Source organism: Aulonocara stuartgranti, assembly GCF_965226115.1.
Source record: "Aulonocara stuartgranti genome assembly, chromosome: 16".
In the NCBI taxonomy this organism is placed as follows: Eukaryota; Metazoa; Chordata; class Actinopteri; order Cichliformes; family Cichlidae; genus Aulonocara; species Aulonocara stuartgranti.
Genome location: NC_138952.1, coordinates 13,083,691 through 13,103,615, shown reverse-complemented (window position 1 = coordinate 13,103,615; position 19,925 = coordinate 13,083,691). Strand labels below are relative to the sequence as shown.

The window sequence follows — 19,925 nt, the reverse complement described above, 5'->3', positions numbered from 1 at the left end:
TGTCGGTCGTACACAAGGAGACAAGTGCTGCTCGTGAAAAAATAAAGGAAAAGTAAAATTAAACACAGAAGAAAGCCGTTGCTTGGGGGAGCTCGCGACGAGGCTGCCATACTGCCATACTCGGCGCCATCTTTGATACCATCTGATACCATCCTTGTTTAAGCCAGATAGACAGTTGGTTAACAACAGGATGCCTATGCTGTAACATCACACTTTAATAAAAGGTCACTAAAATAATCACAGAAGTGGTCACACAGTAGGTGATGTGTTTGTGATCCTGCAATTAAAAATTGAAACAGCTATTTGTGAACTAATATTTCTCTGTGTGTAAAACAACAAATGAATTGGTCTGAGAGAAAGAACATACATGTTTGCTATTCAGTGTTTGCTATTTATAGTGCTTTACCTCAGAAAGTGCATCATATGTTCTTTTATGTTTTTTTCATGTTTCTGACAGTGTCATATATAATTGTGAATAAGATTGTGTGATTTCGCTTCTATGTGATCCACAGAGAGGACGTGGCCCAGTATGGCTGAGAGGCTGAAAGAGAATTCTTAACACTATTCATGCCCTTCAGCTGTTTTTCCTGTCGGACAGAGATGGGAGAAAAATAATGTGGTTGGCATTATTTCCACATACCCCTTCAATTCATGGTTCGACCCAGTGGCTATCAACTGTGCAACAACTCAGCCCTCTTCTGATACTTAATGAGCCTATAGAATAAAAATGTGCGCAGAAAAAAAAAGCCAATCTCGTTCAGTTTGATTGCAAAAGACATGCTATCCATCTCAGCTGACTGGTCTTGCAGCAAACTGCATCACTCAGATGTGATGGCTTTTGGTGAAATCTTTGTGTTCCGTTTTGTAACTGTGAAAGTAACATTCACAGTTACAAAGATCAAAAGCTTATCAAATGGCTCTAGAAAGAAGTGCCAGCCCAACTGCTCTTTTCTGAACATCTTCAGAAAATGATCTTCCATTTTCTCTTTGAAGCAGTATTCATGAGTGTTTGTGTTACGCCATGAAGATAAAATATGCAGGTAAAATAGTACATGTAGTATGCTAAAACATGTCCAATCCTGGATTTAAACGGAGTGATTCTAAAGATGCAAAAGTAAAATCCAGAATCCAAATTGTTTTGATGGGTCATAGGACTGCACAATTTCCTGGAATTTTCTCACATAAATTTCACTGCACAGTATTTCTAAAATACAGCTTCCTTTTCGGGGAGAATGTCACCCAGACATGCATGTATTCATTTATTTTAAACTTATAGCAGACATACAGCACATGGGTAGGCATGTGTATGTGTGTCACTGCTGATAAATACAAAATGCCTGGTATTTGTTATTGCTACTACAGTCTAGCCCACGAAGCTGTATTTTTGTTGAGTCCATCACACGCTGTGCAAGCACTTCATGAAATTCATTCACACTTGAGAAACTGAGCAATTCTTCGGGCAGGTTCTGTAGTTACAGCTTAGCTGATTCACTTGACCTTCGAAAAAAAGTTTGTTTTCAACGAAAGCTCTCTTTTTGGCAAGTTAATGCACAATACTGACAAATCATATGTGGTGAGAATGATTTTTTTTTTTACTACTGTGAGGAAGCTTAATAAATATCCCCCTAAAAGCTACTTTAAACCTAAGTTGAGAATGCCTTGTTGAAAAATCATAACATTTTGACACTTAACTCACTCAGGTCTTCAGAGATGCCTGCTGGCTTTGAAGGAAATCAGATTTAAAAAAGTCAGAATGTCAGACACACAGAGACTCCTTCAGTTACTGGTCAGATAATGCGTATATTGTTATATTATATAATGCAATTACCCTGTGTGTTTCCTCAATGCAGAAAAAAAATGGTGTGCATTATCAAAACTGTTTTTTTTTTAATCTCTTTTAAAAAAAGGGACTGTTGATGCCAGAAAAAGCAAAAAGCATGACCGTTAGACACTTGTGTCGCATTTCATGTCGACAGAGGTTGGGAGGTCAGTTGTAATCTCTCACTGGCTTTCTCTCAGTCTAATTGTGTCTCTTTTTCAGCAGAATATGGTGCTGTTTTGGCTGTTTTGAAAGATAACTTTTGTAAATGTGGGAAAACATCTAGCTTGCCATATGGAATTTTTTTTAATCTATTAAAGTTGTTTGCCACACTCAGAGCCCACTGTACTGTTATCTGGTATGTTTATGCTAAATTTTCAAGTTATCTTATCAATTTATCACAGTTACCATAAATAGTGTTCTGTTTTATGCTTAATTATATCAATAACTTGCTTAAGTAAATCGGTGCATCTGACTATAACGGGCATGAATCACGGAAACCTAACCAGCAAGTCCGAAAAATGTTGATCATACAGAGTATCTTATTGCATTTCTCAGGGTATTCAGCATATACAATATGTAAAACTTTTAATGATCTTCGTGGTAGAGTTTGGTCATTAAAGAACCAGTTGGTAATTTGACTGTAACTGTAATTAGAGACTGTATAACCAACTATTTGCTACAGCTCGCACTACCTAACTGCACCCATAAAATTACAGTTTCTTTTAAAATGAGCAGGCTTCTAATAAGCTGTCACTGAGATGTCCTTTAGTACTGCCATGCAGCTTTGCCTCAGGATGAGCCCTATCCTGAAGTCTTGGACCCCCTCCTCCACCCCCTAGCGTAATATGTGGATAGATATAAGCAGTGCTCTTTCTGCGTTGTGCAGAAAAAAAAAACCTGCCCACACATATGGGGAAAAGGCCTGAACTGAGAATTGATTATCATCATTATTGGTCCCAATGTCCCTGACTCTCTTACAGACCTGTAGAAAGGTCAGAGAAATTACCCCTCCTGTCAGGATGATTTGGCTTCTTGCGGGTCTATCGATTTGTGAATTTGATGAATTTTTCAATATTTCAGCACAGTATTTTTGCTCAGCATGTGATTTTTTTCCCCTTTTTTTCCACAGGGATAGTTTCCCTCGTCTTTCGCCCATTCACTCTGGGTTGATGCTTTGAACGTGCTCACAGATGTGCTTAGTTCTGCACAGTGGTTCATTTGATGAACTTGGTTAATTAGTGTGTCTACATTTGAGTGTCGTTGTCGTTGTAGATTTAGATAATTTGAAAGTGTAAGTGTGAGTAAGTGTGAGTGTGCTTTTGTTATGGAGGAGCTCTCTCTATTCTCTTTCTCATTTTTAAGATAATTTTTATCTTTGATGTTCAAACTTTTTCATGATTGTTTTTCATAGCTCCTTTTTTAGGCTGCATGTAAATTGCAAGACTAATTTTCTTTTTTTTTAGCAGAATTGGTGAAAAAGTATAGAAAGAAGACCAAACCCCCCCCCCCAAAAAAAAACAACACATGTTTGTTCAAATCAAATCAAATCACTTTTTATTGTCACATCACATGTGCAGGCACACTGGCACAGCACATGCGAGTGAAATTCTTGTGTGCGAGCCCCACAAGCAACAGAGATGTGCAAACACAACAACACAAACGAGCAAAATACAAGAATGGCCAACCTGAAACTAATAAATATATGTACAATATATAATAGTGTATGCATTTCTGGATGTGTATACTAAATATTTTCCTACGTGTGTGTGTGTGTGTGTGTGTGTGTGTGTGTGTGTGTGTGTGTGTGTGTGTATACACATTTTTACAAATTAAATAGTAAAAAAATAAAATAAAATAATAATAATAATAATAATAATAATAATAATAAAATATATAAAATATACAGAGTTGAATATGTGCAAAACAAGTGGAATTTATATACAGTGTGGAGTGCATAATGTTGAAGTTCCAGTAGTGAAGCTGAGGTGTCTATGACGTGTTCAGCAGTCTGATGGCCTGATGGAAAAAGCTGTCTCTCAGTCTGCTGGTACGGGACCGGATGCTGCAGAACCTCCTTCCTGATGGAAGCAGTCTGAACAGTTTATGGCTGGGGTGACTGGAGTCCTTGATGATCATACCAAAATGTCACAGTTCTTCCCCTGAGTTTGTTGTTTTAAGCACACATGACTTTTATTTGGAGTACAGCTCCAGAGTGAGTTTCCAGGCAGGCTTAACAATGTTCTGGCCTCAAGAAAAATGCATCAAAATTTAACATGAAGTAAAAATTAGGAAGGAATTTGTGGAGATGTTTTTTTTCTTTTGTCCACATATGTCACTCTGTAATATAGGGTCATTCCATCCCCTATTTTTAAAACATTTTTTTGCCCGACCATTTCCAATTTGTTTCAAAATTTTATGGTCTGCAGTTTAAAAAATTATAATAACTTCTGTGAAATGTTAGTTTCATATATAAAATACTTTTCAGATAAAATTGTATTTAAAAAAGGTCATTCAATGCACTTTTTCGAACATGTTTGAACATAAATCGTTGATTTATCTTATCATCAAGGTGGATCAGAATCTGTAATTTAGGATGCATTAAAAAAATGTTTGAACATTAGGTAATTTAAAATAAGAAAAAAAATCCAGCCCTTGTGTCCAGTACATAATAAAATATAATAAAATAATAAATAATCAAGTCCAATATTTGAGCACACTAATAAAAAACCTTCACATTAGAAAAGATAACTTCTGACAATTTCTAAATGTTTTTGTTATAGTTCACAATAATGTAAAATAAAACATAGAATTGTTCTTAACATGAAATTCTTTGTCGGAAAAATGAAGAAAATGTTATTTTCCTTTAACTTTAATGCTGGATTAAGCAGGTTAAACAACTAAACCAAAAACATATCATTAGGTATTGAACAGAACACATTTTGTTAAGTATGTGCGTATTCTTCAATTTCAAGACCTCATCTATTTACCCTTTCAAGACCTATTGTCCTGGAGCAGTTTTATAATTCAGGCTAAGTTTAAAATACACTAAGAAGTATTAAAACGCAACAATATAGCATATTTATTTATATTTCAATTCCTGCAGTATTAGCATACTGATTGCCTAACCCCTGTTTTTGTCTAGCAGTGTTAAGATTAGGATTAGGGGTTTTGGTTAACCATCTTGTATCAGACTACCAATTACGGCATGTGGACACAACACCTTGGCCTCACAAGACTATTTAAATTAGCCCGTCTTCATTACTCTTAAGGTTAGGGTTTTTACTCTTAAGGTATTTTTGCTATTCTTCTTCCATAAACTATTTTTTTAAATTAAACTGTCTATTGATATTTTTGTTTTTGTGGTACAACTGAAGCCAGCATGAAAATTGAATGAAAATAGCATTTTTACTAAGAATTTCATGTTCAGGATTTCTTTTTAAACTAGCCAATATGATTTTGTTTTAAGTATCTGTTTGAAATCACCGCTCATGAATCCTGAAAAAGTTGATCCCTTTCATCTGGACGTCGCGTCTTCAGTGGGAGAAATGTTTCGTCACTCATATGAGTGACTTCTTCAGTCTCAGCTGATTGCAGGTTTCCCCAACCTTTTAAACAGGACATTTGCATAATGACTGAAACGACCACCATAAAATGTTTATGTAAATTGGAGACATTTGAGCAGAAGCACGTAAACATGCATATTATATTCTCTTGTTATAAAAATATATTATGAATGCTTTCTATATTTTAAAAAGTCCAACTTGATGCAGCATTAATTAGGAAATACTGATATGTGACAAATTAAAGGAAAACTGTGAAGCACTCATAATTTCTCCTGCGGAGAGCATTTTACTTGCATGGTTTGGATCCACTTGTTCTCTCAAAAGGCTGGTGAAAGGGTCGTTCAAATCTGTACATAATCTCACAGATTGCCTTTATGCAGTGATAAAAAATCTTTATGCGGATAAGGTTGTTATGGTCTCTTTCAGTATGATAGTGTTTGATGAGTATGAAAATAATGAGGATTGCATGCTATGGTCATTTCATTCAGAAGTTCTCAAAGCAGATGAACATCACTTGAAGTTTTTGCACACACACAGCACATGGGTCTTCTGCCCCGCACGCTCCACTTTTCTTAATTTCAATATAAGGGAATTCCTTTTGAAAAGATGGCATTCCACCCTTCCAGTTGAGTTCCAAATGCATTTAGAAATCAATCCAAATCAGTGTTTGTTCTCTTTTTTTCCTTTAATCTCTCTCTCATCTCTACATCATTTACCCTTTCCTGCTAAGTTTTGGTGAAGAAAACTGTGGTGTGGATGTGTATGTGTGCACAGATGCAGGGTACACTTGCATCCCTAGGAGTTGTTTCAGATCAATAGGTGGTGGACTGGGCAGTCATCGATCAGCTCCGTGCATGGAGGCTAATTTATGCCATTGCTCCAGCGATCCCTCTGCACGAGGCAGCAGAGTGTGAAATTCAAATTATTATTACAGCCAGGCAATTCCATTATCTGAGGGAAGGATATGTTGCTCTGGCACATATTGGCTGTTCTCCTTCTGTAAAAGGAGAGAGAAGAAGAGGAGGCATAGGGGCCGAGGCCAGCCCACTTTGACCATAGTACTATAGGTTAGGAATATTAGCCCAAATTATTGCAGTGGCACCGGTCTCCAGAATCTTACCCCAAACCCCTTCTACCAAAAATTCACAGAGCTGCACAGCACAGCAACTTTGTGGATCGTAGTGTTGATTACGTAGTGATTCTTTATGTACATGCTGTTTTTTTTTTTTACACTGAAAGGTGCAGATGGTATGGAAATGAAGTCTGGCTGTCAACCCTGGGCTGTCTTTTGGTTTCATATGCTTATATATACTTCATAAAAATTACATCATGTGCAAACAAAGAAAAATAAATAACATTCCTTAAAGTGTTCAAACAGTGCATCCAATTGTCAGTTTAAATCTGGACGCTACGTGGTGATCAAAGCACATTTATATCTAGAGTAGAAAAAAATTGTATTTTCTTTTGGGCATAAGGGTGGTGCATTTTGATTTCGTATTTTAAATCACTGCAAAGAGCGTGCCCCATATCCAAGAAAGGGAACGTGATGGCAAGATTTGTCACAATGGCATCTTGACACTCAAAGTTTTCTACACCAACTTACACCAACCAACCTACTGCAACTTAGCCGATCATAAGTCTCTTTCTTGAACAGCTGTGAATTGCATAGCTTAGTCATTAGCTCCCTACTTCACAATAATATCACAAAATCTTTGCATTCTTGCCCTTTCGGCTTGACTGTGTCTTCGTTGCCTCCTGCTTCTAAAACACCTGCAACTATGTAGTAACTTAGCTTACTCTGTCTGTGTGTTTAGATCTTAACTCCTCTTGCCAATATTATTGAACCTTAACAGCTTTGGCTGTAAAATGTTGCTGCTGCTCTGGATTAATCCTGTAAAAGCACAAAGAGCAGTAGTGGTAATGTGTTTTTCCCCCTTTTTGCCATCAGGAAAACAATCATTGACTATACCATTGCTGAGAATATTGCCCTAGTGATAGAGGCGTCAAATATTTTGTTTATAAGGCAATGCCAAAGAATGCCCATTGACAGAGGGAGATGAACTGAGAAGAAATGTAAGATAAACAAAAAAACACAACAGAAAAGAAAACAGTAGAGGTAAAGGGACTTTAGAGAGACTCATTAAAACCAAGTGCAGTGAGTGCTGGACACTGGGTTGCTCAGTGTTCAAAATGAAGAGGCTTGTTTCGTGGCCCTGAGTCACAATTAATTAGCACTGCGAGGGGGATCAACACTGCACCACATCCACGCTATTTGTGCAAAAAAGAAGAAAAGACACAGAGATAAAAGAGAAAAGGCAAATGAGAGAACCAGGCTGATAAACAGAATTTGAAATAACCCAGAGATGCTTATCCTTGATGATGGGGCCGAGGGTCATGGTTGTGTTTCTTCCTGACAGTCCCTTTAGTTTCAGATGGCGACTCTCTTTTGTCGGGTTTCAGCAGTCATACATTTTAAATAAACATGTTCTCAGAAGCACGTTTCTGAAACCACAGCATGTCTCAAAGAGTATCTTTTAGTCTCTGCCTCAAATAATTTTCAAGGCCAGGAATATTTGGGGGTAACATCCTCTGACAATGACATGACCTTTAGGTAAAATGTTTTCCAAATAACTGCATGAGTGAGCTTTTACTAGCAGTTGTTTACTATAGTGCTATATTCTTTTGAAACCGCTTACTGGGAAAATGCTACACACATGGCTAAAATTTGACATGTAAAATACAAGCCATGTATTTTAATAAGTTTGAGTTAAAAGTTTGGGTGTCTACTTTTTATATCTATGTAATCTTTGTATATATCACTTAAAAGCCTCTGGAAAACGGTGTAAATAAGGTTAAATAGTTACAGAACTATCAAGTCTGTATAGGTTAGGATGGATCAGATCAGGCTGCTGTTTGTTTCCCTTTTCTAACATTGTTCATTCAACATTCGTCACAGTAAAAACAACGAAAAACAGACAAAAAACCCCCCACAAAAAAACAACCGTAAAAAATGATTGGTAAATATGATTTATAATAATTTTTTAAAATCACTTAGTATGGATGTTTTTCACTAGCCATGCATTGAATTTTAATAATGGACAATGCACTGGCAGAAAAAAAAAACAGAAAATAACACTTGACATTGAATGTGGAAGTTTTGTTTTAACCCAAACTCCCTTTGTTAAATCTGTCCAAGTCACTTTTGTATCTAACCTCAAGCCTGTTTTATTTATCCACGGGGCGATCGTGGCTCAAGAGTTGGGAGTTCGCCTTGTAATCGGAAGGTTGCCAGTTCGAGGCCCGGCTTGGACAGTCTCAGGTCGTTGTGTCCTTGGGCAAGACCCTTCACCCGTTGCCTAAAAATAAATAAAACTACATTTGTGCAAAATATGTGCATAATCCTCTGTTGTCGGGAAAGGCACAAATTTAAGAAAGGCTCCAGAGGATTGTATCAGAGCACAGGCAATCCACGGTCATACGTGTTACCAAACTGCTCTGAGGGACATTTTAAATCTACATTCCTAAATCCATATTTTTTTGTGTCATTTTATAATAATTGCAGCCTTTTTTAAGACCACAGTTCAAGCATTTAAAGACTTCACCAATTTAAACACAATGTTTGGTGTGACATTTTCCAATGTTCCCTAAATGAGTTTGACCTCTTTGTCTCTCCCATGGGTTTCCTTTCCATGTCAGCCAGGCACAGGAATCGTTGTTAGGGAGCAGCTGGCAGGATATATAAATATATTTTCTAACACTGTGATTGATTTCCCTGCTCCACCGTCCTGAATGGGTTAAACATCAGCAGGACCTCTGTTACTGGGAGATTGCATTTAGCTGCTACTGCCAACCCAAATAGGCATCCAGTCTGTCTAGTAAAAAAAAAAGAAAACAAAAAGTAGGGATAAAGACAGGTTCTCACCTGACAGGCTTAACCCTTTGTTGTTCAACTAACTGTTTTCCTGCCCGTTATGAAAATAAATAGTGGATTAAATATGATCCAGCTTGCTTTGTCTCCTTTTTGATTATGACAGTGTGCAATATTTTACCGAAAAGGAAATTAAATCCACCAAGCCGTGTTTGCTGTAAACACAAGGCAACCTCTATCAGTTCTATTTTTGCAAAGTCACAATTGATTATCGCAGTAAGATAATTACCCATGTGCAACATGTGGAAGCTCATTTGATGCAGGCATCGCTCGTCTAATGCTGTCTTTTCTCTCATTCTCTGTTGCAGGTAACATCTTTTTGTTGATCCCCGTGGGTTTAGCTTCAGTGATGACTACAGATGTGATGAGTAACACAATTTTACTTTGTTGACCACTGTTGACTATTTACACAGAGCAGGAGAAACACAATTTCACAAACTGAGTGCTATTTCTGCAGAATTTTGCATATTATAATTTTTAAATACCATCAGAAAATATTTTGCAATACATGCATACACTGATATCTATAATACCAGATGGAAAATATTACTGAATTCACAATTTACATTTGTCTAGGAGTATTCAGCATTTAAACTACATATAAAAAACAACAACATTAAATATATTCGAACAGCATGACACAAGAGGAACAAGGGGTCAGAGATTGACCTTAATTATGTTGTATACCATCTGCTTCCATGTCACCTCGCTGAACATGGTAGAATTTGATTTTAAAGCGGTGATAATTGATACAGCCCTTCATGCACACATGCACACACTTTTTTATTTACTCTGGCACAATTTGTTTTTTTTGCCTGATATGGTGAAAGCAAACATGCACAATCTGTGTATAAAGCCATTCTCGCTCCATGTGGGCAGTTGATGCAATATTTAGACTGGTCCATTTCCTTCACTTAGGTAAATAATGTAATCAAACACAAATGTTTACATCCCCCACTCTCTCTCTTTCTCTTACAACAGCTTATAACACTTTCATGATTATAATAATGGTAATAATAAAGTTTTACTAATATACATATATATATATATATATATATATATATATATATATATATATATATATATACACACACACACACACACATATATATATATAGGTTTCATATAATAAGCTTATATATATATAAAAAAAAAAAAACACCCAGCACGCCCCTGCGGGCGGTTTATCCTTCAAGCTCGGGTCCTCTACCAGAGGCCTGGCAGCTTGAAGGTCCTGCGCAGTATCTTAGCTGTTCCCAGGACTGCGCTCTTCTGGACAGAGATCTCCGATGTTGTTCCTGGGATCTGCTGGAGCCACTCGCCTAGCTTGGGAGTCACCGCACCTAGTGCTCCGATTACCACGGGGACCACCGTTACCTTCACCCTCCACATCCTCTCGAGCTCTTCTCTGAGCCCTTGGTATTTCTCCAGCTTCTCGTGTTCCTTCTTCCTGATATTGCTGTCATTCGGAACCGCTACATCGATCACTACGGCCGTCTTCTTCTGTTTGTCTACCACCACTATGTCCGGTTGGTTAGCCACCACCATTTTGTCCGTCTGTATCTGGAAGTCCCACAGGATCTTAGCTCGGTCATTCTCCACCACCCTTGGGGGCATCTCCCATTTTGACCTCAGGACTTCCAGGTTATACTCGGCACAGATGTTCCTGTATACTATGCCGGCCACTTGGTTATGGCGTTCCATGTATGCCTTGCCTGCTAGCATCTTGCACCCTGCTGTTATGTGCTGGATTGTCTCTGGGGCATCTTTACACAGCCTGCACCTGGGGTCTTGCCTGGTGTGATAGACCCCAGCCTCTATGGATCTTGTGCTCAGAGCTTGTTCTTGTGCTGCCATGATTAGTGCCTCTGTGCTGTCTTTCAGTCCAGCTTTGTCCAGCCACTGGTAGGATTTCTGGATATCAGCCACCTCCTCTATCTGCCGGTGGTACATACCGTGCAGGGGCCTGTCCTTCCATGATGGTTCCTCGTCTCCCTCCTCTTTCTTGGGTTTCTGCTGCCTGAGGTATTCACTGAGCACTCGGTCAGTTGGGGCCATCTTCCCAATGTATTCTTGGATGTTTGTTGTCTCATCCTGGACTGTGGTGCTGACACTCACCAGTCCCCGGCCCCCTTCCTTCCGCTTAGCGTACAGCCTCAGGGTGCTGGACTTGGGGTGAAACCCTCCATGCATGGTAAGGAGCTTTCTTGTCTTTATGTCAGTGGCTTCTATCTCCTCCTTTGGCCAGCCTATTACCCCAGCAGGGTACCTGATCACGGGCAGGGCGTACGTGTTGATGGCCCGGATCTTGTTCCTACCATTCAGCTGACTCCTCAGGACTTGCCTGACCCTCTGCAGGTACTTGGTGGTTGCAGCTTTTCTAGCGGCCTCTTCATGGTTCCCATTCGCCTGCGGGATCCCCAAGTACTTGTAACTGTCCTCTATGTCTGCAATGTTGCCTTCTGGTAGTTCAATCCCCTCAGTTCTGACTACCTTCCCTCTCTTTGTTACCATCCGACTACACTTCTCCAGTCCGAACGACATTCCAATATATATATATATATATATATATATATATTAGGGGTGCAACGATATTCGTATCGATATTGAACCGTTCGATACAGTGCTTTCGGTTCGGTACGCGTATGTATCGAACAATACAACATTTGTAATTTATTTTATCAACTTTCCTTCTGACGATGCTGTCTGTGTTGAGCGCTCAGTGAATCTGCGTTCGACTACTCCGCCTAGGCTGCACTGTCGAGCGCAGATCCACTGAGCGCTCAACACAGACAGCATAGTCAGAAGGAAGAGCGCAGGGCACCTCCCCCACCCTCATTCAGATCTGGCGTTTGGAATTATTTTGGTTTTCATGTGACGTATGACCCTGAAGGTAAGCGAGTCATGGACTAAAGTAAAACAGTATGTTGGATGTGCCACGCAATGCTCAATTACATGGGTGGGAACTAGTGTGTTAGCGCAGTTAGCTCGTTAAGGTGTTGGCCGTCTAGCCCCATGCACAGAGCGATCGGCGGTAGCTCGTTAACGGAGATTTGTCGTGTTGTGGTGTTAAGGTCATTTCAACGAGATTAACCTGAAAGCACTAGTGGGAACACAACGAATATGACTGCACATTTACGCCGACATCATCCTAGTGCAAAGACAAAAACAACAAGCATGCTACTAACTTTAGCCGAGTCATTTAGACAGCTGTTAGCACATGATTCTCCTTATGCTGCTGAGAATATAGCCCAGAAGAAGCGGATAGTATAGCTTTTATTTTGGAAAGAGCCATTTCTCTGTAATAAACTCTCTTTTCCAAAGATGCATGATTCCTCAATCAGATACAGGGCTTGCAATATCGCTAGCCTGACGTCCTGGGGCTAGCGATTTTTTCAGTCGGGCTACCAAAATCTATCTCTGCCCTGCCCGTCGGGCTATTGTAAGAAGGAAAAATATATGTCAATGCTTTTGCATTCTTTCAGAAATGTAGCTGGGTAATTATGTCATTGGCATCGGTGAGCCACTGTCAATATGTGACATATTGAAATCGCGTTTGAATTTGCGCTTGTTTTTTTGCTTTCACTTTGCAATCGTGCGAACTGTGTATAGAGAGCGACAGCACTGATCTGTGAGTGATGATAATTTGTGCACCAATTCCTCTGACATCGTCTTATTAATCGTTAGCTTACTATGCAAACATGACAAGTGAAATCTCCCGCAGCAAGCTTAAACATGTGAGAGGTTGATCGCGCAGAGAATCGCTGAGCTTATGTGAGTCCGTGTGTAAAAGCAGCAGGATTTATATTTGACTACGATGACCTGGATGACTGAGAACCTTCACAGACAGATATATATTTTAGTTCTGCTGAGCCAAATAAGACGGGTCAGGGTGAAGAAGTGACAGCCAAAGAAAAGCTTACCACAAAATGGAGAAGTTATGACAAATCAGACTATAAGGCAAAAAGAAAGTGCAGCTTTATGGTTTCATGGACAAAATAATTTCTGTGGCTGCAATATGACGAGCTAAATAACCAGGGCTGCACATAAGTGGTCCGCAGGTGCGCATTCGCTGTCAAAATAAAAAACACGCACAAGGGTTAGGGTTAAATTTAAAAACTGTACTTTTGAGTTAAAATATATATTTATAATTTTAATAAATGACAAATTAAAAGGGCATGAACATTTTTTTTGTATCGAAAAAATATCGAACCGTGACACCAAAGTATCGACCCGAACCGAACCGTGAATTTTGTGTATCGTTGCACCCCTAATATATATATATATATATATATATATATATATATATATATATATATATATATATATATGTATATGTATATGTATATATATATATATACATATTTGAATGGGGTTATGACATTTGTCACATTTTGAATACTAAATCCATGCCAATGTGCAGGAAAAATAGGTCATTCAATAAGGAAAGGGAGAGAATTTTTATCCAGGTCCCATCTGTATTACTGTGTAGGTGCTACTGAGCATACATGTAGGTGTATGTACAGAGGCTCACTGTAGGTAGCAGCAGACAGGCAGGGGGATTAGGTTGAGTTGATCTAAAGCCAAATGTTGGAGGTTGCCAGAGTGTCTAATCAGGCTTGGATGAAAGAAAAGATACCAGAAGCAAACGAAACTTTAAAGAACTTTAAAGTAAAAAAAAGTTGAAAAGGTAGAATTTTTTAAAGTTGGTGCAATTAGGAAGAACTTTCCGACTACATTTTGTTGGCTGATACAAATTTCACTGTTTACTTAAAACTAGCTAATTGAACTGCGACTTGAAAGAAAAAAAAACGCAAAAAAACCAAATATTTTTGAGGAAATTGCTCATTTGTTTGTTAGCATGCTTGTGTCCACAAGTGCATATGCAGCAGGAACCACCAGTGGATAAACTTAAATTTGATTAACTTCAGGTGGTGAGTGAGATTTGTATTTAAATAATGGTAGGAAGGCTGTGGAAACATAACTTTGCACTGTCCAGGTTCAAAAAGGCAATCTCCAGAACTTCTAAAGCTCATTAATTAGCCCATTGTTTTATCCTTATATAAAGAAAAATCTTTAAAAATAAAAAGACATACATGTTTTTACTTAGGGATATACGATAAACACTGCGCTATTGTGATTGCCTGCAAGAACTGGCTTCGTTGTTATTCATTGTCAGAAAAAAAATCAAATAAGTATACCTGCAATTACTGCCTTAAGAAATTAGCTGTAACAAATAATGGTTCAGGTAAAAGAAAAAAAATACACTTCTAGTTTGTGATTTGGATTAGATACAGAATTCCCTTCCTAAATCTTTCTTCTCCGCACTACTCTGCTTCCCTGGGTATGACTGATAACCTGACGTTGATTTTAACTTCCTAGGCTTCTAGCGCGGAATAGACTTGCTGTGTTATCAAAGTGTCCAGGTCTAATCCTCTAATCAAACGTACAGAATCTGGTGTTATGTACCCTGATACCATTTTCAGCACCACAAACTGTGAAGAAATTTCCACAGCATGTTTACAGACTGAGGTCTAGATTATTTTAGTGATAGTCTGTTATGCGCTATGCAAGTAAGAGTAAAGTGTTTTGCATTTTGTGTTAAGATGCTTCACATGTATTGTGAGTTGATTCTGCCCACACATTGTACTTGTCAGTCAAAATTTCCTGGTTAAAATTTTTTTTTTTAAAAATCTGGATTTAAACTCATAGAACTACAGCATGTATATTACTGTGTTTCTCTCTCCCACACAACGTAAACAGGTTTAGTCAGTGTGCAGATCTATTCATTTTATGTTTTCATAATATTTAAACAGAGCGAACGCCTTTTCAGACTATCTCAGCACCTTCACCCTCCATGGTGTGGGTATGTGTATGTGTCTGTAAGGAGTTTGTTAGTGGAGTGGTAATTCCAGTCATGGATCATAACAATGTCAACACATCAACACATACACCCTATGATTACACTGTTGACTGTTGGCCTGGTTACCTGGCACTTAGCCAATACATTGCATTTGTGTGCCTGCTAAAAAGTAAACAGTCAGTGCACAAAGCCCCAAAGCTCCAGTAGAAGCAGTGAAGCGAAAAGAGATCAGAGCAGTGTTTTGCATCCTGTGTTTAAAATTTAAAAAAAGAAAAGAAATTAAAAAAAAAAAAGTCTAAAGAACGACAAAAAATACAGAACAAGAAAGAGGCCATAAAGCAAACTCACTCACAGCAAGTCAATTTGCTTTGATACATTTTTCCGTCTTATTTCAAATTTAATATGTTCTTTAGTTTCAGGTGTATGGTGTCGTTTCATCACAGTGCGGATATAACTGCGTAGTACGGAACGCCGTCTTATTCATTTATACATGTCATTAAGAAAGAAATATCGGAGCGAGAACAGGTTTAATAAAACGGCAGGAGCCATTTTTGCTCTCGCTTGTGTGCGTGCATAATTGTACAGATAAAAGGTATAAGCTTAAATTTTACCCCGTGTTTTAATGGATTGGTTTATTTCATCACACATCACACAACATTTGTCAAACACATTGGAGAATCATTAAACGTAGTGACTGATAGCACAGTCTGCACAAATTATTCAAGCATATATTGCATGGGGATGGATCTGTCAAATGTTTTAAGAATGTTTTTGCATGGCTTGCTCTTTGTCTCTCTGTCCTGTTCCCGCTGTGACTTGGCCTACGATATTGCTTCTGACCTTACAGCCATTATTCACACACACACACGTGCGCACACACACATCCACGCACCAACACATTCAGCTGTTTTGTGGAATTTTCCTATTAAAGTTTCCCCCCCTTTTTTTTTTAAATTCAAGCACAATATCAGAGGTTTGCTTCCTGCTGATGGCAGGGCTGTGTGTGTTAGGAGGATGTCACCTGGACCTTTTGTTTGACCTAGCTTCCCAATTGACTGACCTGCCACTCATTAGTCCTGACCCTTGGTTGGCAGGTGAGAAGGCAAAAGAAAAGGTCATGACTTGAGTGGCAGTCTGTTATATATCTGCCTGGACTAAATAAGGGGACAGAAACAGGTGAAACAGACACCTGGCATACAACTTCACACTGGTCCTTAGAATACAAAAACACACAATATGCACATAAAATATATGCAGATGGATCAGTTGATGTAAGCTTGCGTTAATTGTGCGTTCACACAGCAAAGCAGCTGTAGTAATCATCTATAGCCTATGCTTAAACATTAAGTTGAGATAATGATGATAGTAAGGGAAGAAGTGCACTTGTTTTCATCTTTTCTGCACACTTTGTTCCTTGAAGTTTCAGTGTGCTCTAAATTTCTTGTGGGTAAATATGTTGTTTTGTTCTTTCTTTTTTCCTTTTTTTTATTGGAAACTTTGGGGCAAAGTGTTATGATGAAATGTTCTAAAATGTTCTAAACTTAACCTTGTTTTTGTTAGATTTCTTTTGGGCTCATTTTGATCTTTTTTTCCTGGGCAGATATTTGATTTTTGTTAGTCGTATCTTGTTCCACTCTATATCTTAGCGTAGTTTTTTGTGTTTTGATGTAATCTTGTAAGAATACTTGAAAATCATTGGTACTGCTCGTTGATGCTCCACTGAAAGAAATGACAAAATTAACCATATGTAACAATATTTAACACTAAGTACTTGATATGATTTAATGGTTCATTGCTGCCCTGCCACTAAATTAAGTTGAATCAGTGTAATTTACTTTATCCTGGCTTATTTATAGTCAACAAATAAAACCTTTTTATTGCGATGGACATTGTCTAACATTATATTGTAGCACAACCATGGTTCTTTTCTACATTAGACAATCACTTTTGTTATAAAAGCCTGTATTTAAATGTAAGGGCATCCCATATCACAAATGCACTTTTAGCAAATGCAACAAACCATACCAGTTAAAAAAAAAAAAAGTTGAAAATTGAGCAAGTAATCAATTTTAATTATGTATAGACCTCCTGCCTTGATAAGCATACATCTATAAGGAGGCCCTTGCCACTTGAAAAAATCAGCAGTCATGCTGATGTATGGTTCCAGTGAAAGTTTACATTTCTAAAAGCCTAAACTGAGTTTTTTTTCTCCAAAGTAACCATTGTGTAAGGTAGAGTGTACCACAGGGAGGGCATAGAAGTGAGAACAAAACTAATAGCTACCTTAAATCTGCACAGACGTTGAGCTTTATCTTGCAACTATGTTCCTTGATCTCGGTAATCCCTAGTGGATTACAGAGATGCTCTTCAGTGCTCTACGGCTCTCAGAGTTGCTTCCGACAAATGTGTTTTTCTTGTCTCTTTACTTCATTTCAAAAGAACAAGTGAGAAACTTTTTTATGATATAAGCACCATTTTGTTGGCATGAATCTCTTTGGATCCCCTTATGACAATTCATTCTTTTCTTACTTTAGATCCTTTAGCTACCTAGATAGAAAAATTAGAAATCCTGGATACCAGTTCTCACAAAGATGGTTATCACCTGTGCCTCTCTGAGAGATTGTGTTCACACGTGGCATTTGTAATTACAACCACTAGCAACATCTACAGATCAAGAGCAGAGCGTTATACTGAATGAGATGAGATAAAAGTGTCTATCCCTGTGGGGAAATTAGGTAACTGTGAGAAGACAATGAGTGTGGGCAGACATCTGTGTTTACTTATAAATAACTACTCTCTCTCTTTATATGGATACATATAAAATACATACATAAATATTATATATAACTGATGTATGGGTTTTAGACTTCTTAAAATTCCCAAACATTTCCATTTCAGTGCTCTAACCAATGTGCTTTTGATGTGGATTATCCATGTACAACACAAATGTGAAAAACTAAACACTTTTGGTACTCTTGCTATGCTTTTTTTTTTTACTGAGCCATCCATAGGAATGTTTATTGTGAGACTGAAAGGGGTGCATATAAATATTAGTTGTGTTTCAATGGATTATTGAAAGATATCATTAGAATCTTTATCTATATAGTCAAAACCATGGTCCACATGGTAAAACAATACTGATACCACAATACCACCTTATGTGATCTCACTTGGTTTTGGCTCTCACTGTGATATTGTATCACTTGCTGTATCTGTTATAATGCAGACTTTTTCATAGTGACTTGTTTTATACTATAACCTACATACAGTATATGCTTTTTCAGAGCACTGAATTACTTCAGATTATAGTCCTAGTGTTTGCTTAACCTGCCACTAACAGTATGCCCTGCAGTTCTTCAGCCATCTCACTGGCACTTTTCTGCTCAGTGTGCCAAATGTTTATTTATTACTTTGCCTCTGTGAGCACTAATAGCATTTGTAATAAATATGGCTTTGGAGGCCGAACTCAGTGAACTGGATACCTGTCTTTAATCAGAAGTCCTTTTAACTAACCAACCCTAGTAGTCGGCAATGTTGGGCAAGTTACTTTGTCCTCCTGTTTCCCCTCCCTCTCCCCTCCAGAGAGGAGTTAAACAGTCTGATGGCGTGTGGGACAAAGGAGTTTTTAAGTCTGTTAGTTCTTGTCTTGGGGAGAAGCAACCTGTCACTGAACAGACTCTTCTGGTTGTTTATGGCCGTGTGCAGAGGATGCCCAGCATTGTCCAGCATGGCCAGCACTAACTACACAAGACAACACATTAACTACACACTCCAAACGTGCTAAATGTCACAAATCTCTCACATCTCAAAACTCGCTCTCTCTCTTTTTCTGCTGTCTCTCTTTCTCTCTCTCGCCGTTACTCCTAAAACTTCCCCCTCTTCCTAAACAAGCAAATGTCATGTTGCCATATCATTTTTTGATTGGTTGACATGGTACATTTTCAAATAGCTGTTCCCCATTCTGTGATACATCCACCAAAGAAAAAAAACCCTGTTTTAAAATTCTGTTTAAACTCAGGCTGCTTCTCCCATAGTGTGTTTTTTTTGTGTTTCTCTTTTACTCTCTTATCTTTCCTCTCACCCCCAACCAGTCACAGCAGATGGCTGACCCTTGTTGAGCCTGATTCAGCTGGAGGTTTCTTCCTGTTAAAAGAGAGTTTTTCTTTCCCATTGTTTCCTAAGCACTTACTCATAGGGGGTTGTCTGATTATTGGACTTTCTTTCAGCATTTCTAAAAAAAATACCCTAAATGTATAACAGAATGTAAAAAGATTGATATCAAGCATAAATTATTGCAATAATATGCCTTATAAATGATGTTTTATACAAGCATAAAAAAAATAAAAGGAGAATCAAGAACACTGTAGATAAACCTAAGCACACGAGAAAGTGGATAGGAAATAAAGCAAAAAACAGCTGGATAGTGAGTGCTCATAATTTAATAGCAGAGTGCAGAAAATCCATTTTACATGTGGGCTTTAGCATGGGGATGAATTAGCATATGAGTAAACAGAACACCTCACTTGTGCATATTCTAAGCCTCCCTGCAGACTTGTCTCCTCAGGTTCTGCTTTTAATTTCTCACCTTGTTGTGTAGTAATGAATTACTGTTGATACAGTTGTGTGTATTTAAAACCCAGCAAATAAAATTGAATCCCAAAGAACGTTTGCCATGCTTTGAAATGCATGTTTTTGCAAAAGTGAATATAAAAGAAATATAAAACTAAACTGCTTAGATTCAAACATAAC

The 19,925-nt window shown here is 38.1% G+C and overlaps 1 protein-coding gene and 1 long non-coding RNA gene across 7 annotated transcripts in view; one reads left to right on the top strand and one right to left on the bottom strand.

Annotated features, from left to right (window-relative positions):
* The window catches only part of erbb4b (erb-b2 receptor tyrosine kinase 4b), a 341,307-nt gene that overhangs the window by 90,003 nt on the left and 231,379 nt on the right, over nucleotides 1–19,925 (top strand). The window contains exon 1 of one of the 6 annotated variants that reach the window (XM_082509411.1): nucleotides 9,671–9,681. The exons of the other annotated variants lie outside the window; for them this stretch is intronic. Within the exon in view, the coding sequence (XP_082365537.1) occupies nucleotides 9,678–9,681 (4 nt within the window). The 5' untranslated portion in view covers nucleotides 9,671–9,677. Of the gene's footprint in view, nucleotides 1–9,670; nucleotides 9,682–19,925 lie in introns of those variants that run through there. 6 annotated transcript variants of the gene reach the window in all.
* Nucleotides 1–19,925, bottom strand: part of LOC309691620 — a 211,371-nt gene that overhangs the window by 75,282 nt on the left and 116,164 nt on the right. The window lies entirely within an intron of this gene.